Source organism: Myotis brandtii, unplaced genomic scaffold, assembly GCF_000412655.1.
Source record: "Myotis brandtii unplaced genomic scaffold, ASM41265v1 scaffold822, whole genome shotgun sequence".
Taxonomy (NCBI): Eukaryota; Metazoa; Chordata; class Mammalia; order Chiroptera; family Vespertilionidae; genus Myotis; species Myotis brandtii.
This window is the reverse complement of record NW_005371333.1, coordinates 680,192-705,624: the sequence shown is the minus strand read 5'-3', so window position 1 is coordinate 705,624 and position 25,433 is coordinate 680,192. Positions and strand designations below refer to the sequence as shown.

Here is a 25,433-nt window from a genome sequence, read left to right as displayed (position 1 = left end):
GGGCTGAATGCTGCCTTTCTTCCTCTTTTTTTTAAAATTTATCTTTATTGTTGAAAGTATTACAGATATTTATGTAAAGTAATGCAAGGGATGGGTCAATTTATCTTAATCACATCTATGAAAAGCCTGAACAGAAGATGATTTAAAAGGATAATTTTACATTTTATACCTATATGCTACTCTTTTTCCTTTACTTATATCTCCCATGACAGGATTCCATTGATAAGAAAAGTAGCCTTTGCAGCCATTAGAGAGATCTTTATTGGCATGAGGAACAGAGTGAAACAAGTTCATCAATCAAGACCAACAACCATATATGTAGTAAGGGGTTATATGGCAAACAGTAGGAAAAACATTTAAGTCATTAAATGCTTAGAGGACACATGAGCTGGGAGAGTGTTTGATGGGGGTGAGAAATGGAGCAGTTTCTTATGCACAGTTCATGAATAATCAGATAATCTATTGAAGATACACTCAGCAGTAGACCCTGAGTAGACTCATTCTATTCTTTTCCCTTTGGGGAAAATATCCTACCTAACTCACAGTGAGAGAACGCTGAACTTTGCAGGTCATGCTTCCTTCTCTTTTATGGCATCTAAATAGTATATTAAAGTTTTTGATTTGGTATGCACTTCTGTCTCTAATACCAGATTATGGCCTATTTGGGACCTGTGTCTTCAATATATTGCACAGGGCCTGGAAGAAAGGCAGAGAGAGAGGGAGGAAGGGAGGGAGAAGTTCAGCATTGCTTAAGTGATCAACTTTTCTAGATCTAATTTTTTTTTATCAGCAAGAATGTGAAAACTAAACCAGAGCTGGCATGGGGAGTCCAAAGCAGCCCTGGCATATCTATATCTCCATGCACAATTTCCCACTTGTCATTACCAATTTCTGAGGACTTTGATTAGAACAGGCATATGGATTAACAGGGCCAATCTCCTTCTTTAAAAAGAAGCTTTGGTGTATCCTTGATTGAATGCAATTTGCACTATACTGGCCTACCTCAACATTGCCAACCTGTCTTATTTTAATCACTTCATAGTTCTTTTCTCTGATCCTAAGTTTATAGAGACTGCTAGATGAAAGGAGTTGTACTTAAAATATTCCATGGCACAAACTGGCACATGTATGCCTCAAGCTATGATAGAGACTGCTAGATGAAAGGAGTTGTACTTAAAATACTCCATGGCACAAACTGGCGCATGTATGCTTCAAGCTATGTAATACACACACACACACACACACACACACACACACACACACACACACCATGTCCACTAAAAAGAGGCATACATTTGCCATCCATCAGAATTAAGTGAGATTTCCTGATGTTTGCTTCCTATGGATCCTCCTGCTTAACTTCATTTATTTACTTATGTAAGAATCCTTGACCTTCCTTTACAATAAACACACTGCTGGTCTTATCCCAAAATTCAGCCCCTAGTCACAGTGGATTCAGATAAGCAGCCAGTTTCTCCGGTATTGATCTCTCTACATTCCCGTGGTTTGGACCCAGACCTATATATCAGCTATCACACAAACAGGTCTACACATGAGTGCCACATTCATCTTCATTGATCACCACGCTCAAGTCATCAGTCCTCTGGTCAAAAGCAGGCTAAGCACTACAGCGAATCTTCATTCTTTTCTCAGCCTAGTGTCACCTCTCTGGTTGAGTCAACCTAGAAAATTCTCCTTATTTCTTGTTACTCTTCACAATGAAAACTTTACCAGGTCAGTCTCTTGCTCTCTTAGCAACGTCCTATTAAATAGCTTAACATATATTTTCTGAGCACCTGCTGCATGCCTGTTCAGTGCTGATCATTGGAGACATGAAGGAAACCTTGGAGGAACTTATATTTCTACCTGGACACATGCTGCTTTTTATGCTTCGAATACCTTCTTCCTTCTCTTCCATCAACCCAAATACTAACCTTTTCAAGTCTCACCACTTCCAAGAACTATTCGTGCTACCCTTCCTCTGCATTTTTGCTGTCTGATAGAGGCCTCTATGAGGGAAATGACTATTATTCATTAATCCTTTTATTCTCAGGTTCGTAGGTGATAAATAAAAGAAAGAATGAATGAATGAATGAATGAATGGATAAAAGAAGGAAGGGTTATATATTTTTCATCTTCTCTAATTTTCATATAATTTCTTTCTGAATCTTTTCAACATTTTTAAAAAATTGACTTCAGAGAGAGGAAGGGAGACAGAGAAAGAGAGAAACATCTATGTGAGAGAGAAACATTAATCAGTTGCTTCCCACATGAGCCTCTGACAGGGGATTGAACCATGGAGGATAGAACTGGCAACCTGGGTGTGTGCCCTGATGGAGAAGTAAACCTGCCACCTTTTGGTACACAGGATGACACTCCAACCAACTGAGCCACACTGGCGAGGGATCTTTTCAACATTTTTTATGTGTGTCACTCAGTGAGAGAGAAACATTAATCAGTTGCTTCCCACATGAGCCTCTGACAGGGGATTGAACCATGGAGGATAGAACTGGCAACCTGGGTGTGTGCCCTGATGGAGAAGTAAACCTGCCACCTTTTGGTACACAGGATGACACTCCAACCAACTGAGCCACACTGGCCAGGGATCTTTTCAACATTTTTTATGTGTATCACTCAACCACCTCTATTCTGGGAAATCTCAATATCTCTGCTTGTTTTGTGAGTGCTGGCCATTCACTTGAATTAGATGATATGGTTGTTGAGGTCAGAATCCACATTTTATACTTAATTTGTTTTCCCCCAAGTACCTATAGCATTGCTACACACCATTGGTGCTTAATTAACATCTGTTGATTGAGTGAATAACCAGCTACTTATGAATAGAAAGAAATTAAGATACAACTTTAAGAAGTATTACCACATTTTCAAATTAAAGTTAGAATTAAGATCAAACTCATAGACTGAGTTCACTCTAATTAATGCCACATCATGCTAAAGCTTTCAATTCAGTAAAAATGTTAAATAAAACAATTGTTTAATAAAAAAAATTTCCACCGATTGGCTAAGGCTTTTAATTTTAAGTTGGTAATTGGATGTTGTCTATATATCATTAAATAGTTGCACACCTAGTTGAGTTATATGACATTATCAGTCGGTGTGCTGCATACCACCAATTTCCAGGATTGATTTTTTAAAAAATGAATGTACCCCAATATATTAACATTCTGCCTGTATATACCTCAGCATTTCTTTTAACAATTCATTAAATTTGGGGTATTCAAAGATTTCTATTTAGGAAATAATGTCTGACTATTCACATTAAGATATATTAAAGTTTAAGGACACTTGGTTTAATGTAATCATACATTTTAAAACTGTGTATGTAAGTTTGCATATTTATTATTCACAGGCACTTCAAAATATTTGACATTGAACCAGGCATTATAAGAGTCAGGAAAATATCCAAGGGAGAGGATGATATCCAACATAAAAACACAGGAAAATCACCCATTAACAAAAATAAAATATCTCTGTTAAAATCATTGGTTTGAGTTTGAGGATGAACTGCTGATTCTGCAAATCCCTCCATTCACTCTGAAAAAAAAAATACATAGAACGCGAATAGAGGAAACACTGCATTAGGTGCTATAAAACAGGGGACTGAAGGTGAATGTAATAACTGCATGTGGGAAAATCTAGAATTGGGCAGCATTTCATGAATATGCATGCCCATAAAGATCTCATTTGGGGCTTCTCTTCTTTAATAGAACATTTGTGCATTTTAATGGACAGTCATGAACTTTGCTTAATCACCTTTTGTGGACTTTAATATAAAATAAGTATTCCAAGCTCATTTCTCCTGGGTGAAATGGGCTGGAGAAGTTCAGGAATGTTCCCATCCATCAAAAAAACAGATGATAGAACCCATTCAGTTGCCATGTCAGAGACTAGCCTCATTCTCCCTGTCTTTTCCTGCCCTTTCTGATGGGGAGAGTGGATGCTTTGCTTTCAATGTCCCTTCTTCATTACAAGGTTAACAAAACCCGATAATCCTACTATGTGTGACTTAGGGAATAAAAATAAAAGGCTGGGATAAGGAGAAAATAGCTGCTTCCATTCATATTTTTGGGGAAAAATAGAACTTATTTCTGGGTAAGTAGGACTTTGTAATTGCCATGTGATAATCAAAAGAAATTAAAATGGCCACCACTGGGTTTCCGGAAGCTTTTGGAGGCCCTAACTCACCATGTTCTTAGCTTTGGTCATCCCTGACATTCTGTGTCCATCCTGAATTCCACCACTTTCCATGTTTGGTGGTAATTTAAAGAAAACTTGAATAGTCACCTCAAAGTTGATTCTGAGATGAAAATATGCACCAAGGAGAGAGGATATAACTAGGTATTTTGACTGGAACAGAGAAACAAAATCCTTAAAATAATTCATGAATTCCAGTGTGTGTGTGTGGGGGGGGGAGGTGCCTGACATAGTGCAGTTATCTTAAATAGAAATACTCTGTGTTTCAAAATAAAAAGGTAAACAAGAACAGTATTTTGAGGGCAAATTTCAAAGTCATTAATTTACTCTACAAATGAGTATCCAGCACCTTTTTATGTGCAGATGTTCTGCTAACTGCAGTGATACAACAGTGAACATGACACTGTCTTTGTCCTTTAGGAGCTTATAAAGTTCAAGAACACAAGGAAGAAACAGACTGGTTATAATTCATTGTTAACGAGGCTGAGTGATTTATGGGATAAGAATAATGCTTTATTATACAAAGTGTTTTGGAGTTGAATGCATACACACACACATACTATATATCTGTCTGTCTACCTATTACATAAAATTTGGAAATAATTGGCCATATTTTAGTGAACATTTTACTCATTTTGATTTCTAAATTGTAAGGTGTCGCTTGAGAAAAGTTAAATCATAGGTTGGTATCTAGTTGTCCATAAAAATTAATTACCTCTAAAAATTGAGAATGATAGATTTCCTTCTTATTAAGATAAGGTCAATGGTTTCACAAAGCATAATTCTAGCTAGTCAGAAAACCGAACAGATTCTCTTTTGAAAATCAATTTGCATAGGTATCTCTGTGTTATGCATGGCCTGAATGATTTTCCCTAGAGGTAAAGTCTAAGATGAAGACAGAAGCCTGCAAGAGATGCTGAGAATACACATCACTGAAGATTGCTTATAGGGTTATCTGGCAAAAATACGTTTGTCCTCAATAGTTAGTAATATTTTGAAACTATCTGTGATCAAGGTTACCAATTATGGTAATATAAACTGCTCTATTAATACTTCTGTTAAGATTAGGCATTCATGTTTGTTCTAGACATCATTAGAGAAAGGTGTAATACCAAATAAACTGTGAGATGTTGATAATATATTAGAAACTGGTTTGTGTAAATCTTATTCCAAAATGCAATCTTTGCGAATATTGAGTTATAGAGAAATCACATTTTTTTTCAGGATATAAATGGACTTTATTATCAGGATGACTGACATAAATATTACTGTGCATCTGTGCTATTGTTTCTATGATCTATAAAATTCTTGAATAGTTATTACGGATTAATGTGGATCATCTATTGTGTTCATGTGACATAAACACATTGTACCTTAATAAGGCATAGCAAATGTTCTCTTAAGAATGTAACTAAAATCTAAAATTTGATTTACATTTACAACATGAAGAGGGAATTAATTAGGTAATTTGAATGCTAAAATGTCTGATACAGAAATGTAGTTCAGCTAAAAAGTAGGTTTGGGATAAATAATAATAGTTTTCCTATTCTTCTCTTTGCTAAAATGTATCAGAATATAAAGGTTCAGAAGGTCACCTTTTTTTAAAACAATTTTTTAAATGAAGGTAGGCAGACTTCAGCCCAAACCCATCAGTGTACTAATGTTAACATTAAATCACAGTGTTAAAGAGAATAGCATAATTACTGAAAACTACAAAACTGGGTCAACTTAATCCTTTGGTTGGATGACATGCTTTCATATTTTGGACAAACTAATCTTGGAATCCCAGCTGTTGGAAGCATCTGTTGTAGAAATGTAGAGGAAGACAAGCAGTATGTCATCTTTACCAGCTAAAAGATGAAGAATGTTATATTAGCCTATTTGCACAGATTGTCATAAAATCTCAATTTTCCTTTGGAATTTAATTGTTTACCAACTTTTCAAGAAATCAACCTTCAAAGCACTCAATCATTAATAAGGAAAATTATGCAAATAACAGACTTTTTTGGTCAGTGATCATTTTAGTTTCAATCTCTTCCATATTGACTAGATAATTTTTATCTAGATTCATGTTACCAATTTTGCTAACAAAACAAGTTGAAAAGAGGCAGACTCACTCTGATTTAGAATTAATAAAGATTCTTTCTCACGACCTCAAAAAGGAAGATTCTGCATGTGTCAGCAGAGTATTCAGAAGTTATTTACTAACATGCATTCACTTTCAAAATATTTATTGTAAGAAGCTCCATGCAGTTGTTCATGTTAGGCAACTGTTAAAACTAGTTACTATAGGAAATTAAATAGAACAAATAGATTTTTTAAAATGGAGCCACTGTGATCTTATGTCTAAACCTAAACCAATGTAAGTGATCAGAGAATATTTTCATATGATAACACAGAAAACAAATTAAATTTATTTAAAACACTGAATTAATTCAGGAAGTTGACTAGACTTGTAATCAGCGCTGAAACTTTTCTAATACCTAATTAGCTAGAAAAGTGGTACACAGACTTGTTTCCAATTCATTTACTAGCACAATCTCCAAAGGCATTTTCAATTAGCTATATTTTCTTTGAATTTATAAAACTTTTCAAAGTTAGTTAAAGCTTTGGAAATAATGGTAAATGGTTATAGCTTTGGTGAAATTTTTCTGTTTCTTTTTCTTAAAAGAATTTTCATGTCTTGACGAAGAAATTTTTTTAAAAGAAAGTGGTTAACAATAAGAACCTATCTAACAATCAAATTCTGTTATTGCTGGCAAATAGAGTAAAATTATTTTGGGAGGAGAGAGTTAGAAGTAACTTCTTTGAGTGGGAAATATTTCCCTTGCAATTATGGTAAATTTAGACAATGTTTTATATACTTTCTAATAACAATGGGATCCAGAGATGAAGAGTCCTTATGAAAAGGGGAATTTGGAGACAGAGTAGCACCCCAGAAGAATGTCATGAGGACAGGAAGATGGCCACCTACAAGCCAAGGAGAAGGCCCGGAAAAGCTCCTTTTTTCACTGCCCTCGGCAGGAATGCACACCAGGCAGAACAGCTGCTCAGTGACCCCACTGAACTGAATGGTTCGCTGGACACCTTCTCCCCTCACTGTGTGTCCCACTCTCTTCCATCTTTGCCTGTCATAAGAAGGTTCTGTGTATCAAATGTTGAGTTGAAGTCACATTAATGAAGCCCACCTTCTACCATCTGTCTCTCTCCAGCCTTTGTCATAACCTTTTGCCACTCTTTGTTAACATGTTTTTATCTACCACTAGACTCTGAGGACCTAATACTTACCTTCCAATTTGGAACAGCTACGATTTAGAAAGTCCCCAAAGTTATGTAAAGTAAAGGAAATAAGGAGGGAGGCAGAAGAGGGACATTTTTGTGTAGCAGGAGGAAGGAGGAAGGTGAGATATGAGGGAGGATTAGCATAACACAGTGAGGTGAAAATTATAAAAACCAACGATACCCCAAATTCCAAAATTCTCACTTGAGTTTACATAAAATGGTAATTATTTATGAAAAGCTTAAGTTCTTTTCTGTATCTACCCAAACTCTTAAAATTCATAATATTCATTTTTGATAGAGCTGTTTATAATATGCAGTTTTCTCTTTTATCACAAGGAATAGCACTGATCCTCATAATCAGATTATTTAATTTACATATGCTAAAAAAGAAAACATAGAAAAAATTCTAAAGTCATCCAATGCCTTGGCCTTTCCAGGTAATGGAGCGCTATCACACAGGTAAATCGTTTATCTCATGACCACCCTAAGCCAAACAGGTGCTTGCGGTTGAGAAAATCGAACTTCAGAGAGGTTAAGAGGGGCAAGTGCCTTGGAGCTCTCAATAAATTGAAGGAAACGGTGAGGTAAAAGGCAGAAATATTAGATTTGCTCTTTTGAAAATGCTTCCGTGGGAGGAATGCAATCTTAATCAGCAACAACAAATACTTATTCAGCATTTACCTCTTGGAACCCAGCTCTGTTTTTCCTGTGATAGAAATTTTATCAGAAGAAAGAGCAGCCATCACTTCACAGCACTTGAGACAGCAATTTTTTGAGAGATCTGGGCCTTTCCAATAATTTACTCCCTGAACACTTTTAAATTTGGGGTAGCAGGAATAGTAATTATTAACTGTTTAACATCTAATACAGCTAGCATACTCTTTTCTTGGTTAAACATATGCTACAGTAAAGAGTTTCCTTCCATGTGGGCATATAATTTAGAGGGGTCTTAGAAAATTAATAGGTATTAATTCAGGAATAACACACTGGTCTCTCTCACCCAGCACTTTCATGTTTCTCCTGTCTTATCTGCCAACTAGAGTTCCCATCCACACTGGCTTCTTTTGTCTACTTGGCTTTACCTTTTTTAAAAAATAATATGTTTTTATTGATTTTTTTAGAGAGAGAGAGGTAGGAAGTGGGAGGAAAGAGAAACATCACTGCAAGAGAGAAACATTGATCAACTGCCTCCTCCATGTCCCCTAATGGAGATAGAGCCAGAAACCAGGGTATGTGCCCTGCCCAGGAATCGAACCAGCGACCTTCTGGTGCATGGGATGATGCTCAACCAACTGAGCCACACTGGCCAGGACACTTGGCTTTACTTTTTTCAGATGCTTTATGTGGCCATCCTTCTGCTAATTTTAGGACACCTAGAGGAACATCTTCTTAATCATAGAACCATGAGGAGAGGGATTTAAGAGATCTTTATATCCACTGCCATTTGGGTTACAACAATGAAAATACTTGTTGCATCTGAGTAGTGCATTATACATAATTTCAGACTCTTTTTCTAAAGCACAATTGTAATGGTTTATATTACCTTGGCAATAAATAAGGAAAGGTATTATAGAATCTAGCAATTGTGGCATCTTTGCTTTGATGACATATTCATGGTTGTATATATATGATTTATTTGACAGCAAATACATTTTTATGTCAAATAAATGTGATCTAGGAATAAAACTTCCATTCATAATTTGCCCTGAAGTAAAAATGAGACTGATTCACCCACAATCTGTATCGTGACTGCTTTCTGCCTTGTTTGGATAAAAAGCAGAGATTTCTTATCATGCTGACTTAATGTCTCAGGACTGAACACTGGGAAGAAAGTGATGTGCAAGAGACTTACCCACTCTTCCTCATCGTAGTCTGAATGATGGGGAATGGAGTCCTGCCTTCTCATTGGTGGGGGTAGATCCTGGGGACTGCTCTCCTCGGTGGTGCTGCTCTTAGGTGAGGGTGGCTTTTTAAGGATGCCTCCTGGCCTGGCAGTGTAAAGTGCTAACAGAGCGCTTCTGACCAGCTGATCCTTAAAAGCATGAACAAAAAGCTCTGTCTGGAAAGAAATTGACAAGGATTAGAAATACCATGGTAGGCATCTCAGCATAGAGCTATGAAAAGGTCAACTGCAGATTTGTTGGCACTTAAGAGAAAATGATTCATACCAATCAATGGAACATAGTTTGGTTTGGGGATGTTGCCAAGGCCTTGAGTCCTACTGCTCTAAAAGTCAATGCCGAGGTTCCATGTGCGCTATAAGCACCATCTGTCGCCTCAGCCCCTCACTTTTAGTTCCTCCACAGTCTATCATTGAAGATGGATTTCACTGGGAATAATCATTCAAAAACCATGCACCATCTGTCGCCTCAGCCCCTCACTTTTAGTTCCACATTCTATCTTTGGAGATGGATTTCACTGGGAATAATCATTCGAAAACCATCTACCTTTCAAGTAATTCCAAATAGAGCTTAATGGAAAATATCATCAGATTATAGATAATAAACAGTGTTAAAGGCTAAAGAAAGACATGTCTTTTAGAGGCAGGAGACTTGGTTTTTACTAATTTCAACAGTAAAGATGAATAAGCAGTCTTTTCATGAAAACATTTGGCTTTTATTCCTTATTATCACCCCCTAATTGTCTCCTCCACCAAATGGTTTCAGTAGTGCTCGAGGTTAGCGAGGTTACTATAAAACCTACCATGGAGGATTTTACTGGCTGATGGTAAATAACCTAGTGAGCACTCGAATAATGACAGCTTCCCAGCGATAAAGGACTCCACAGCTGTACTTTTCAATTTCCCAATGAAATGTTTAATAGCTTCTCCCCGTAATATACTGGAGGGGCAGTGATTGATTTTCTGTGTCATAGTACACTTAGCATGCACATGGGCTCACAATCTGTTCAAAGAGTGGAGAAGTCACTCACGCACTGACCCATATTGTTATCATATTTATCCTTTGTAATCTCTTAGGAAGGGGTCCTTTAAGTCATAGCACTATTTTCAATAACAGTTGATATAATTACCATTTAATGTGACTCTTGACTACAATGCTGACTGCACTAGAGCTGTAAGTCTGGGTACCTGTTTATTGTGCTCTCTCATGGTGCAGTCAACACTGCCATGTCTAACTGGTGGTTACTAAATTGTCTCTGTCTCCCTGTTGTGTCCATGCAATTAAAGAAAATCAGGGGCCTAGTAAGATGATGTCATTTCTGTATAGCTCTTCTTTACAATAGATCATGAAATTCTAGAACTGGAATGGACTTTAAAGTGGACCTCTTCATTAACCAGATAAGGAAACTAAGAAACCAGTGTGGTGACCTGACAAGGCAGACTGCGTATTAGCAGCACAGATGGAACAGATCCCGTTTTCTGACAAATTCAGTAGCTTTTCCCCTTATTCCACACCACCTCCCAGCCACTGCAACTGGAGGTTTCTGTCCTCCCCTTCTTCCCAACCTCAAACTCCCCAAGTGTTTTGAACAGCTACCAGCTCTCAGAATTAATTGTGTCCACAATTGCCCATGTAACTATCTTTACTGCTAAACTTTATTGGATGATTTAAACACTCTTTTAATCTAGAGGCACTTTAAAGGGAATTAGACAAGAAATATGGGAAAAGATTATATAAGAGTAAGAGATTGGAAAATATTTTTATAATAAACTAGGAAATCAAAATAAAAAGCACCTTTTTAATTAAAAAATAACACTTGAAAAAAATGGCTTGACAGTATTCAAACCAGGATAGTTATAGCAAAATGGGGAAATATGTTGTTTACATAATTTTCCACATAGAAAAAATGTGTCTATCAATGTTAATTTAAATATTAAACATGTGAATTTATTTCCATTCAACTTAACTAGACTATTTCTCTGTTGATAATTTCAATAGCAACTTTTGATTTATTTTTAGAGCAAAACAGCTTGCCTTCTTTGAATTCCTGCTACTACATCTCTAGTCCTATACCACTCACATAATTACCATGTAGCTAAATATCTATTCACATGCAATGAAATCTTATATGGTTCTTATCATTGCAATCATTTTCTTCCCATATCATGCACACACTTCATTTATTCAAATCTCATTTGGGTTGATTTATCACCAAGTCCTGGGAGATAATACAGTAGATTCTTATAGCTTTACAACTCAGAAATTTTGGGTTTTAATATAATATAATACACAAAATCTTAAGAGAACACAATAATAGCTGATCTTTTACTTTGTGTTGATATGAAAAACTTATCTGACTCCTTGGAAACTCTCAAAATCCTGTATGTAGAATCGCATTCTGTTAGAAAATAGAAAATAATCTATTCACATGACCTGGAAACAAATCTTAATTTTCTTGAGCAGCATTACTTAGTATAGACCAATGAAGATCCTGACAGTCAAATAAATAAGCTTATAGAGATTAATATACTCCACAGAATTCCAACACGCCTGTATTTTGTTGTTCTTGCAACTGAGAAGATACTAGGGAAGCTAAAAGTCATGGCTAGAGTGTGACCATGTCTCTGAGTTGCCTGTTGCCTTGGAGTTCTGATAAGCTATTTTCTTTTCTGACTCAGCTCACATTACATTAAGTTAAAAAAGAAAGGTTGTCTAAATGTTATCATAAGGGTAGGCAAAACAATTCATTTAAAATATCAGTTCAATAATACTAAAAAAGCATAAACTTAAGCAAAGGCAACCCATTTCATTCGTTTGATATTTTAAAGAGAGAAATGTTATCTGAAAAATGAAATGTTTTTCTGCCTTACTGACTTTTCTCCAATTCATATTCTCATATATATTTTCAAAGTAACTTGAATTATCAGCAAGTATAAAAGTACTAAAAATTATTTCTCCTGGGAATAAATTTCCTAGCTTCCTGACTATCAGTGGCAGAGAAATAGTTAGGATATGTTCATTTAAAATGACTCTTTTTAACGAGAAATTTCAACAAATTAATCAAAGTCCCCTTCTATTTGGAATGACCTTATTGTCACTGAAAAAATTCAAGGCTATGTCTAATCCCATCTGCAATACGGAATTAGCCAATGGAATAAACAAGTGACCATAATTTTAGTTGTCATGTATATGGAAAGAAAGAATCCTGTTTGTTTTTAAATTTGATATGCTTTAATTATTCTATAGGGCATTGGAAAATAGGCAGCATAGAGAGATAAACTATATGCTCCTTCTAACTATCTAGCTTCCTTCCAGAGGCAGTTTCCAGGCTAGGGCACAAGGAGGAAGAAGCCACCCATGAACTTCTCAAACTGAGGAAACAGAGATTAGAGCTTGGAAAAGCCAAAGTGGTTAGTTAGAATTCACAGAAAAGAGTACAAGAAAGGAGGTAACTGCACACAGAAAGAGCCCTGATGATCTGTAAGTGGATGCTTTTAAATCTTTACCTGAGTACTGATCTGCATGTGCGAGGATCCAGGGTCACAAGGGCTTGGAATAGATCATCTTCCCACCAGCAGAGTGGGCTTTGTAATACATAGGGCACTGTGTGCACTGTGTAGAGCCCTCAGAAGGGTATGGCCCAAACAGTGGGGCTAAATTAGTCCTAGGTTAAAGGCTGCTCTGGATCCTGCTCTAATGGGGCTTAAAAATAAGGCTTGAAAGGATCTTGCTGATTGCTAATAACTTGACTTCACACTAGCACAAAATCCAACATTATTTAAAGGAATACAATAAAATCCAGCAACCAAGAATGTAAAATACAAAATTCCTGTTATTCCATAGAATATACCAAGCATACAATGAAGCAGAAAATTTCGACCCATAATTAGAAAAAACACACAGAGATTTTATCTCCCTTCCAACTGCCTGCTTCCTTGCTGATGCTGAAACTACTGACCCACACGGGCAGCTGATCAAGGTTTGACTGCTACGGGACCTTCCTAGAGTGGCAGAAATAAGAGTCTGCCATCTTGCCCCCACACCACAGGCACAGCAGGAAAGAGGAAGTCACCCTGAAATGGAAAGTTCTGCAAGCCTGCTTTAAAAAACAAAAGTCAAACAAACAAACAAACAAAAAAAAACCCTTTTCGCTCAAACTTACAAAAGTGTCCATTAAGTCATTAGTAGCAAATTCAATCAATTAATTAAAAAATAGAAGACCATTCTTGGGGCATGGAGTCTGAACCACCAGCAGCATGGCTAGGTAGAAATGAATCATACTTTATTTTAAATCCTAAGTTACACATTGTCTTCATAGACTATGCAAAACTCTGTTAACTGGGATAATTATTTGAACTTCCAGTAACACATTCTTAAAATGAAAATGCATGGCTTGCAAACCTAAAAAGATCCTCCTGGTTTCAAAGGCTGACAGATTTATTAGTAGACGAAGCATGTCTACTCAGTAAAAAAAAAATATAGGGGAAAAGTTAGAGCGATGCTGAATTAAAGGAGGAGAAAATACGTGCCCTGTCCCCCCACCCAAGTCACTGCAGCAAGTTGTAAATGATGTGTGAAATGACAAGCCCCTGCCCAATGCACAGGAAGAACATAAATACTGCTCTGTGATCACTGCAGTGATGTGCTACCTACTAACATTTCTGCTTAGGTGAATCCAAGAAGCCTCACCTCCGTCCAGAAATTCCAAAAAGAACTGAACCAAAATGAAATTACATTATTTTACTGTGTATAACACTTTCCTCTCCCCACTTCCCTTTTCCTGGCCATAATATATTTATTGATAATTAGATATATTTATTGACTATCAGAATAGTTAAGCATTGCTGATGAGTTTGTCTAAAATTTTCTTTGTAATTTTAAAAATGTAAAAATCAAAATGCATATATTACATAAAGGATACCGGAAAGTTTCCTCCCTCCCTGGTTTTTCCCTTTTTGTGCTATGGCCTGGAAACTGCCTCTGGAAGTGAGCTAGACAATCAGTATGTACCCACCATTTCAAGGTAAAGTAAAATAACACCAGTCACGAAGCTCCTGGCACAAGATTTGGCGAAGTCGGCACTTGTAAAATTTGGGTCAGTTTTTCCCTCCCTTGTCATGATGGAGGCACCTGATCTGACAGAGAAGGAATGCTGCAGTTCGAACTGGAAGTCTTAGGCTTTGACTTTTTAACTTTTTAATTAATTAGACAATTCACTTGACCTTTCTGAACAGGTATTAGCTAATTTTTAATACAAATAGATATTATTTATATCCTATGAGAAAATTATAATAGTGTACTCTTTAAACTAAAATGTTAAATAAGTAAAAAGTATTATTATTATTATTATTGTAAATTAGCATATCTGAATAAAAAATATACACCTATCATATCCAGGTTTCTATGAATCTGTTCTTTAGGGCTGCAAAAAACTACACTGTTATTTTATTCTAAAACTAGAGGCCCAATGCACAGATTCATGCACATTGAAAGGAAATTAATTAGAAGAAATATTTTAGAGGCCAGGGAGGAACTTGAGAGATTATCCAGCTGGGGAGGGGGGAGGGACCAAGTAGGGCAGGGCATATCCCAGCCTGTCTCGCCCAGTCCCGATTGGCCAGACCCCAGAAGCAAGCTAACCTACCAATCAGAGCATCTGCCCCCTGGTGGTCAGTGCACATCATAACAACTGGTCAAACAGTTGAACGAATGGTCTAACACTTAGCATATTAGGTTTTTATTATATAGGATAATACCAAGAGAACTTTCTTTGGTCATTTTCTTCAAGGACATATTTACTGAAAGGATCTCATAATAAATTGCAAGGTGTCCTCAGAATGCAGAGGTTAAGGATAATTGTATTGGAATTGGACACCAGGACACCTGGTTTTATATTTAAAATCAAACTGCAATTTGTCTTTTGCTACCTTGGTTCTCTCTGTGTCATTTAGTTGCCCTAATTAGTTATGGAATTGATGTAGTACCTACCTTTGCCAGGCTACCTGTCCTCTCTGCATATAAGGTGCAAGTCACCCTTAGAAAAATGAAGGCTTAGGTCCCACTAACATTTTGAACAATAACTAATATTTTGGGGAAATTTTAGAACCTTTTCCCAGTAGATAATGTTGAAAGTGCATCAGGCAGAGAAATTACCCCATGTCACTGATAAGAATTCACATCCAAGTCCTGTTTTCAAATGAAGTGAATTCCCATTTAAATGTATAGCTTCATATGCATATAATTTAGGTGATCACCAGAGGAAAATAACTTTCAAAATCTAATTTATTTGACAAGGCCACGAGCCAAAGAAAATGAAGGATGTCAAGGAAAAGAAAAAAAAAATATACCAACCAATAACAGGTTTCATTTCCTACCAGGAAAAAAAATCAGTGCTCAGTTAAGATATGAAAAGAGAATGAGGCCAATTCAGTTTGATCCTGTGGCAATACTCTGAAGCTTACTTTTTAACTTAGTCTATTTTACATTTCCAGGTGCTAGGAAAGGCAATGTATGCATAAAGCAACACCCATGTGGATTGGGGTATTTCATTTTCCCCACTGTAGGAATTATTTGGGTCTTACTTTTTCTGAAAGCATCTTTAAAGAATTCTTCAAGCTGTCTGGAGAATGCTGGCTTGCAGAATTAAGCAGTAGGTCTGCATGGGTTGCTATCAGAGGTTGTAGTTGATTGATGTTGCTGAGAACTTCCTTTGCTTTGGCTGTGTTTTCAGGTGAATAGTAAATAAACTGGTAGCCAGTACTACAACAACAAAGAGAAAGACAAGTTACACACAAAGCAGAAAGAATTTGCAGCCCTTAATGTCAGATGGCAAATCATAAACATAAGTCCATATGTCATTACTTCCTATTGAACAGATAAGAACTATTCTAAGAGATTTTTACAATGTCCTAAGAAGAGTTGTTGTTTTTTTAAAAGTAAAATGAACAAGGTATTTTTTAAGACTAGGTAAAATAAATCTAGTTCTTACTCATATACTAGGAACATTCTTTATGTTTATATATATCAAGTATTAACAATCAAAACAAATTAGTGTTAGTATTAATTATCAATAAACTTGAGGTCACACAGCACAGAGGGAAAAGACTGAATATAAATCCTGGCTCTGGTACTTACTAGCTGGGTGACCTTGAGCAGCCTTCTGCTTCCTCATGAGGGAGGTGGGCATAATTATCTGAACAATTATTTATAATAGGTGGGTTGGGTTGGTGATCATTCATGGCAAGTGCCTAACAGAGTGTTTGACACAGAGCAAGCAGCCAATAACTACTACCTATATCTTCCCCCATGATACTTGGGACAAAGGGAGTAAATTTTAATGGCTGAGAAAAGAATTTAATACCAAGTGGGCATATGGAGAATTTTATTGTAGAGAAAAAGGGCATTTCCAGCAAAAAATTACATTATGCTATTTTATCATCACCCTTTTTGTTCCTGTGATTTTTCATTTGTTATAAAAAATCTAAAATTGATTTCTGCTGTTTATAACCATCATCTAGGAATTGGTCAAGCAGGTTATGTTATGGGGGTAGGAATTCCATGGAGGGAAGAAATCTTTGGCCAGTTTCATTAGGAAAGATCAAGGAGGCATTCCAGCAGGGAAAGGAAGAAATAGCAAAGCACTAGGCAAAGGGGAAAAAGAGGGAAGTCATGGTTGTTGCATTCACAGGGTTGGTGCAAAGCATGCTTACATCCCTTTGTATCCAACTGTCAAAGCATTTCTCACAATACCTTGCTACTATGTTGGGTACTTATTGAATATTTTCTCCATATTTACCAGTTACATTATTAAAATTCCCATCATTCCATTTCTTATTTTGAAATATTAGAACCCAATAAGAAAAATTCACATCTAGGAATCACGGTCCCCTTCCCTTTAAACACTAATGATTTTCAGGAGGAAGTATCCATTTCTTCAGGGAAATAATATTCTTCTGTAAACATATAATGGCTATCATGCTATTTATTTAATTTTTTTCTTGCATGCTAATGAAGAGGAATGTCCTTGATTGCTTGGACTATTCCTACGACAGGACAAGAAGTCAACGAAGGGCATAGGTTCATGAAGAAAACACAGTGCTAATCTGTGACACTTAGGGGAATTTGCTCTCAACTTTGCATGTGACTGAAATTTCAGAAGCAGAAGATTAAAAATAAAAACATACCTTACTTACGTATCATATATATTTTAATGCCAATTAAAGCCCTAGACAAATAACAATGGTGAGGAGGAGAAAGGAAACGATGTCCCTGTCAATTATTTGTCTCTTTCCGGCTCTCCCAATCTTATGCAGGAGTGTGCTAAGGCCCTTAACAAAAATCATCTGTACTCAGATTTGGTACGAAGTTCAATCTACCACGCTCTCTAGTAAATCAAACAACCGGGTGTTATTTTTGTAAAGATAATGATTATCTAAAGATATTGATGGGACACCAGGGTGGGGCTGATGTTTGATGCCCAGCAGCTCTGACAGGAGAGAGTAAGACTTAATACCCACCCGACACAGAAGGCAGTGTGTAGTGGCTGCTCCGCGACCCCTTTCCACTGATCTGCTCCTCTGGCATTACACTTTGCTCTCTGGTGTCATCTTATGGGTACTGACAGGCCTCCCACGACCTAGCTCTTGCTTGGAAAGCTAGCTTTCTCAAGGTCATGTGCTTGCTCTCTGGTGTCATCTTATGGGTACTGACAGGCCTTCTCAAGGTCATGTGTGCGCTTCCATTCTTCTCTTCACATAACTGTCCTCTTGTTGAGGATAGCATTCCTGGCCTCTCATACAGTCACTCCCATACATTATTTTTTTCTATTTATTTCTTACTCTGCAAATTCCCTTAGTGTCTCCTCTCCATTTGAATCGAACATGCACATTTACAAGATTTATTTTTCAAGTGTTCATTTCTTCTATCCTAGTTCAGCTGTGCTCAAATTTTAGCGGGCATAAGATTGACTTGGGGATTAGGACAGGGTCTGGGTGTTAGAAGTGCAGATTTCCTGGCAACGCCAGGCGGTTCTGCCCCAATAGGTGGTAACATTTGTAACAAAGGGAAATCCCCATGCAGGTGGAGAGCAGAGCACTGGCAGGGACACCTGCTGTCACTGTTTTGACCCTTATCCCCTCTGAACCCTTGATCTTCTACATAATAATTCTGATAAAAGTTCAGTAATCTTACCCTAAGTTCCTTATCCCGAACTAATTTTAATTTTCATAAACCTTTTACGAAGCTACTTTTGCACTCCATTTTTACATTTAGCACAAGATGCTTCGGTTCCTTTCCCATTACCAGCGTTGCCTCCCCTTTTTTGCACCATCCCTTCATTTTTTCCCTCCCAATATACCTCTCACCCACTTCCTTTCCTCCCCTCCAATACATTCTTCAGTCACAGTCTGGGGACATCAGCATAACCCTGCCCCTGCTCCTAAATTGGTCTGTCGGAGGGAGTTAGGCAGCAGGCATCGCTTCTCCCACTTTGGTCCCATAATGATGAGCACCTTACCTAGTGAGGCTGAAAGATTCATTTTCCACAATAAAAGCCAATGTTGGCGTCCAGGGTGAAATAGTATGGTATGGAAAAAAATATCGCCACCACAAAATAAGTTTAAGTAGACATAAATTTCGTCTACCTATTCAGTGCCTTACTCTTAAACATGTCATATATTTTCACAGTTATAGCTTCTTAAATGGAAAGTTAAGAGTACAATTTAATTATCGAGATAAAAAGAATATAGCAAAACTCTGTTTTATAGTGGTCTGAAATTTAAACTGAATCCAAACACTTGAATTAAGTATCAATCAGACAAAACCAGCAAAACTACAACATATCTGCTTGGACAAAAAAATATTTTATAGGGTGTAAATAATATAGCAAATCATAGATCATGAAAATTGAAATCGGCTTCATAACAGTTTTCCACTAGTAAAACAATTAAAGTGTATATATGTGAATACGTACATTTTAGTTTCTATTTATTTAAATTCTTTAATATCATTTCATTAGAACACACACATATTCACATGTAGGTGTGTGCATGTTGTTATGGGGGTGTCATATTTTGGAGATATAAAGAAAAATAAAGCAGGTAGCGAATTAATATTCATATTCATATACTCTAATTAGTACCAGGATACAATTTAGACAAGGACTGTATATCCTGAGCGAACATCCCACTTGGGTTGCTTTTCGCTGGTCCTTCTGCATCCCCATCCTCTAGCGTTGACTTGCTTCAGGGCTCAGTACTTGGAACTCCTCCTTTTTAAAAAATCTTCATGTCCTTCCTAAATAACCTCATTTAATCTGGTGGTTTAAACACCTCAGTTGTGCTAATGACCCCCAAATTCACATGTCTAACCCAAATCTATTTTCCTGAACTCCAATTAAAAACAAAAGCTCTCTACTCGGGAGGCCCTGTGTTAGCAAGAGGCCAGTTGAGTCGCCAACGTGGCGTACCTGGTCCCACACTTGCACAAGGTGGATGAGACCGTCCTTTCCGAAGAAGACCTAGCAGTCGACATTTGGTTCAGGCACGATTAGGACACAAGTGCATGACAGTGGACGAGGTTCTGGACAGCATAGCAGAGGAACTTAAACATCTGGCAGTTACTCATCTTGTGGAAACTACATTAGTATCTGACTTCAACAAAATGTATGAGTTATACGATCCGTGGACTGTGTTCTTTTTCTTCAGTGACAAGCACATCAGGATTGGCCTGGGTACTGGCAACAACCAGATGAACCGGGCCAAGGAAGACAAGCAGGAGATGATCGACTTCATGGAGATTGTGTACCTACTGAGGCGCCCGGAAAGGCTGGCCTGCTCGTGTCCCTGAAGGACTGACTTCTCCACAAAGTACAGATACTGAACACTTGTCCCAGGTTCGATGTGCTGTGCTGTGGACTCATGTTCATGTGGAGATATCTGGAACTCTCGAAACCCTTTGAGGAAGTGTTTGGAGTCGGCCTGGCACTGTACTTTTATGTTTGCAAATGTCAGTAAGTCTCTAGCTGAAGTAAACAAATACATGGTGATGGGAACAGTCAAAACAATCAAACAAACAAAAAAAAAGCTCTCTTCTTGACACCTCCAACTCCTGATGTCCCCAACTGGGCTCATCAGCTCCCCATTCTTAACCACCAGCTCCTACACTCTTCCCAAAGTAGCTCACAGCAAGTCCATCTGCTATGGTCTGTCTCTTCTCTTTCTCTCCTACCCTTTCTCCAATTTTTCAGAAAATTCTGCCTTTTCCTTCAAAACACATGCAAAACCCAACCACTTATTTTTATATTCACTGCAACCACCCTGGTGCAAGACACCATCACCTTCTACCCTCAGGATCATTACAATAGCCTAGAATCTTCAGTCCTTACTCTAAGACAGTGATGGCGAACCTATGACACGTGTGTCAGAGGTGACACGCAAACTCATTTTTTTTTTGGTTGATTTTTCTTTGTTAAATGGCATTTAAATATATAAAATAAATATCAAAAATATAAATCTTTGTTTTACTATGGTTGCAAATATCAAAAAATTTCTCTATGTGACATGGCACCAGAGTTAAGTTAGGGTTTTTCAAAATGCTGACACGCCGAGCTCAAAGGTTCGCCATCACTGCTCTAAGACATTAAAATCCTTGACTTATGCTTAGGTTTGAAGGAGGCCTGAGGCAGGCAAGGAGAGGGAAATACAGCAATTCTTTCTTAGTTCCCTGCCCACGCCCCATATTCTGGGAATCGTTCTGCCACTTTTCTTTCCACCCCTACAGGCACTGCTCCCTCCACTCCTGAACCCATTTGCTCAACCAAGTTAGTCCCATAGTAAATGGAGGCATGGACAAATACAGATGAGAGATGATGAACAGGCAAGGTTGAAAGGGAAGGAAATGATAGAGGAGGAGGCGCCTGGGCAGGAGACCAGCATAGAAAAAGTGCCATAGAGTGATGTGCTTCTGTTCCGGTGCCAGAATGAAATCTCCAGAGAAACATCTAAGGGACAAACTCCACTTTTTCCCAACTCAAGCACTACTTGTAAAACAAACAAACAAAAAAACCAAAATAAAAACATAACAAAACAAACAAAGAATGATCCCTTGAAATCAACAGGGAAGGATAGACAGGCTCTCAGCTTTAACTGAGAAGAAAACCATGTGGATAATAAATGGAAATGTACCCCTTAGTGTATTTGAATATACCCTTCTCGCTTCACAGGGTTTAACAATGTGCTTCAGGAAATAGTAGAAGGCAAAAAACAAACCCAGACTTCTCTGCTTTTCACCAGGCAGCCTTTCCTTTTTTTTTTTCTCCCTGGAAGAATGGTTTAGAAAAAAGAACTAGAGGAATACAGTATTTGTTTTGTTTACTGCCTATGGATTTCACTCATATAATTAAATGAGTTACATGATCTAAGCTTAAATTGATGTTTGTCTTTGAAACTACTCATTTTAAAAAAATATTGGTTTCATGTTAATTTTAGAACCAGCAATTTTGAACAAGGCTGATTCTGCCATTTATTAGCTCTGTGACAGGTTATACCAATTAAGAGGAATAAACCTAGAATTCATTTTGGTTTATTTTGCCCTCAAAGGAAATTTGCCTGTTGGCTCTGATCACAGTAGCTCCTACTATCCCACTTTTTAGGTTGCAAGCTCTTATCTGTAGTTTCTTGACCAATAAGACCTCTTTTCTATGTACATCCTTTCCTTAGTCCTATCCCTGCCCTAAAAAATTTTTCTCAGGCACAATTATATGATCTTCAAATAAACAGAGTCTAATATGTTTTCACTTCCTGCATTACCTATTCCCATTTATCTTTAAATTCAATTGCCCTTATTTTCTTTGTCGACTTCCAAGGGGCTGTCCAGTTCTACTTCTCATAGTTTGTCCACTGGTATTTTCATGCTCACTGCTCTAGGAAGGCGTGATGGAGGAACATCCAAACCAGCTCTCCCAATTGCTCCCATCTAAAATATTTCTCAACTCCAACCTGGACCGTATCCATTCATGTGCCTAATCAAAGTATAGAGTAAGATAAGGTACAATAATAGAAACTATTCAAAAAAATACACTGTAAAAGCAAATGCTTCCTTGACTGCAAATGGGTATAAGAGACCTGTCTGGAGTGATGGATATGTCATAAAATTGAATTGTGATGATGACTGCACAATTCTACAATTTAAAAAATCATTGACTTGTACACTTAAAATAGATCAGTTGTATTGCATGCAAATTAGCATACCACAAAAGCAGAGAATGGAAAGGTGGTTGCCAAGGGACTGGCAAGAAAAAAAATGGGGAGATGTTGGTTAAGTGGTACAAAGTTTGTTGTGTAGGATGTGTAAGTTCTGGGGATCTAATGCAGGCATGGTGACTATAGTTAACAATATGGTATTGTATGCTTGAAATTTGCTACAAGTGTAGATCTTAAGTGTTCCCACACAAAAACAAAGAAAAGAAAATGATAATGATGTGAGATGATAGATAACTTAATTAGCCTGGTTATTTCACAATGCATACATATATCAAAGCATCAAGTTATACACCTTGAGTATATAAAATTTTCATTTGTCAATTATACCTCAATAAATCTGGATAAAAACAAAAATGAATGTTCCCAGCACATATACTATTATAGTGCTGGTGATTATGATCCCGAGATAAGAACACAGAAAAAACAACAGGTATATTTAGGAGTCATTTTCTTTTTTTCTGTGTTAAAGCTGATATTTGTTGGAGGGTGTCTAATACAACCAACAATTTACACTGTAGATTTAAGACTAATAATTCAAATCTCTCCCTCCTCCTCCTTCTTCTGTATCACATTTTAATAGCTAATACTTATTGGGTTTATACTAAAGGCCTAGCATTATGCTAAATTCTTTTCAGGGATTATTGTATCTAATCTTGACAACAATTCTCAGAAGAACAAATATTATTCCATTATACAGATATGGAAATTGAAGTCTGGGTGTGTTAAGTAACTTGGCTTGGGTCACACAACTAGAATAGATGTTAAAACCAGGGTTCAAAACCAGGTTCTTATTATTACACAGTTTGAATTCTTAATTATGTTTTACAATCTCATGAGCATGATATACAAACATTTTAAATTTGGAAAAGTTATAATATGAAAACTAACACAGGAAACATCTTTTATTTAGTAATGTAATGGTAGGTACAGCCAATAAATATTAAAATATAATTTTCAAAGTTCTCATTTGCTTATTAAGACAAAGCTTATTAGAAAAGATATATGATTCTATTTTATAATACAGCTTACACTAAAGAAAGAATTTGATAATTATCTAGCAGTAAATTGCTCTCAACAAATATTTTATGACTGCTACGTGGTCAATGCAATGAGGAACACAAAAGGCCAGGGGTAGCCAGCAAGATAGTCAGTGGATGAGAGTGATGATGCCTGTCCTCTAAATGCCACAGCCAGGGGCTGGTAGCAGAGAAGGAGAAAAAGGAAATAACTTTTTTGCCTCCTCATCTTCCCATAAGACCTTGCAAACCGAAGGCTCTGTATTCTTGCTGTGTACATGTATCCTTCAGGGCAGCCATAGATTCAGGAATTGATTACTAACTTCAGTTCTATAGCTCCTTATATTTCCAGCTCAGACAGTCATTTAAAAATAATGTGTAAGGATAACACATGGCAGTCACTTTTTCTAGATGTGTGTAGTTGGTTTCCTGTTACCTAGTTTCCCATATGTGCTGGAAGTGGCAAAAGGCTTTTACAAAAACGTTTCTCTTATTCTACAACTAGATAAAAAGGAGTTAGAAAACAAAACCATCCTAAAAATATAGAACTCTGTCTGCATCTATCTGTCACATTCAAAATAAATATGTTATCCTTTCAGAAACATTCACCAATATGTTCAGATTGATGTCTTCTGTGTACATTTAATTTCATGTATTCTTTTGGGCACATTTTCTATATTCATCCTTACATACCTCATAATCCACATACTAATTAAAATAACTACATAGTGTTCTACTCTAGTGATGCAGAATAGTTTGCTTATCCATCCACTCAAGTTGTTTCTAATATTTTATTATTATGGATAGAATCAATAAACATCTTTTAACATTTTATTTTTTTTCTTTTATTATTTTTATTCTAGGTATACCCCTAAATAAGTGGTTTCCCTGAGATATATTTGGGATAATTATAGAGAATCAGTAAGATAATATTCTAGAAATATTTTTACTGCTGTGCACAGCAATTTTAGGCAGATTAAACTAGTAACTGATCTGAGTGCAAATGACCACTTTGATTCATGTTTTTAATAGTAAAGATACAGTAATTTACTTTTAAACTTATCTATATATATAAAAGGCTAATATGCTGTGTCTGACCATCTGACTGGTTGCTATGATGCACACTGACCACCATGGGGCAGACGCTCAACACAGGAGTTGCCATGATGCGCACTGCCATTTACAGAAATGGCACGGCAGCCCTGGCACCCACAAAGCAACACTTGGCTTCCCCCAGGTGGGACACAGGCCCCACCACCACCCTGGAGTGACAGCCCACCAAATCACAGCCGACACTGCTGAGACCCCATGGCGCAAAATGTGGCCCACAGCCCAGCCCAGTCCAGAAACAGTCGCTGTGGGCGCTGGGTAATGATGTCACATAGCAATGCCCGGCTTCCTCTCCCTAGTGACTAGTCTCCTTGCAGTTTCTTCAGCCCAGGAACAAGACTTGCTTTGTAGCCAGGTGGAAACATTTTACACTTTAACCAAATGTCTGTGAAGCATTTTCCTGTGCCTCATCTCATTTGATCCTCACAGAAGTCCTGGAGTAGGAAGATAGGAGACTCAGTAGAATCCTATTTTCTTTCCATTAGCTGGAAAATGGAGATTTAGAAAGCTTAGAAACCTGACCTGACTGAAAAGAAGAAATGGTGGAACTTGAAAATGACTTTAGGTTTTCTCACTGCACAGAATGTAGTCAAACACTGCTGTAGTTAAATATTTTACCCTTTGTTCTCCCTGTGTGATCTACAATAATA

The 25,433-nt window shown here is 37.1% G+C and overlaps 1 protein-coding gene across 7 annotated transcripts in view; it reads right to left on the bottom strand.

Annotated features, from left to right (window-relative positions):
* INPP4B (inositol polyphosphate-4-phosphatase type II B) overlaps positions 1-25,433 on the bottom strand; it is a 484,095-nt gene that overhangs the window by 84,140 nt on the left and 374,522 nt on the right. For all 7 annotated transcript variants that reach the window (XM_014531700.1, XM_005884189.2, XM_014531699.1 and 4 more), the window contains 2 exons: positions 15,980-16,157; positions 9,350-9,556 (listed from right to left, as the gene is read on the bottom strand). In XM_014531700.1, the coding sequence (XP_014387186.1) occupies positions 9,350-9,556; positions 15,980-16,157 (385 nt within the window). The remainder of the gene's footprint in view (positions 1-9,349; positions 9,557-15,979; positions 16,158-25,433) is intronic.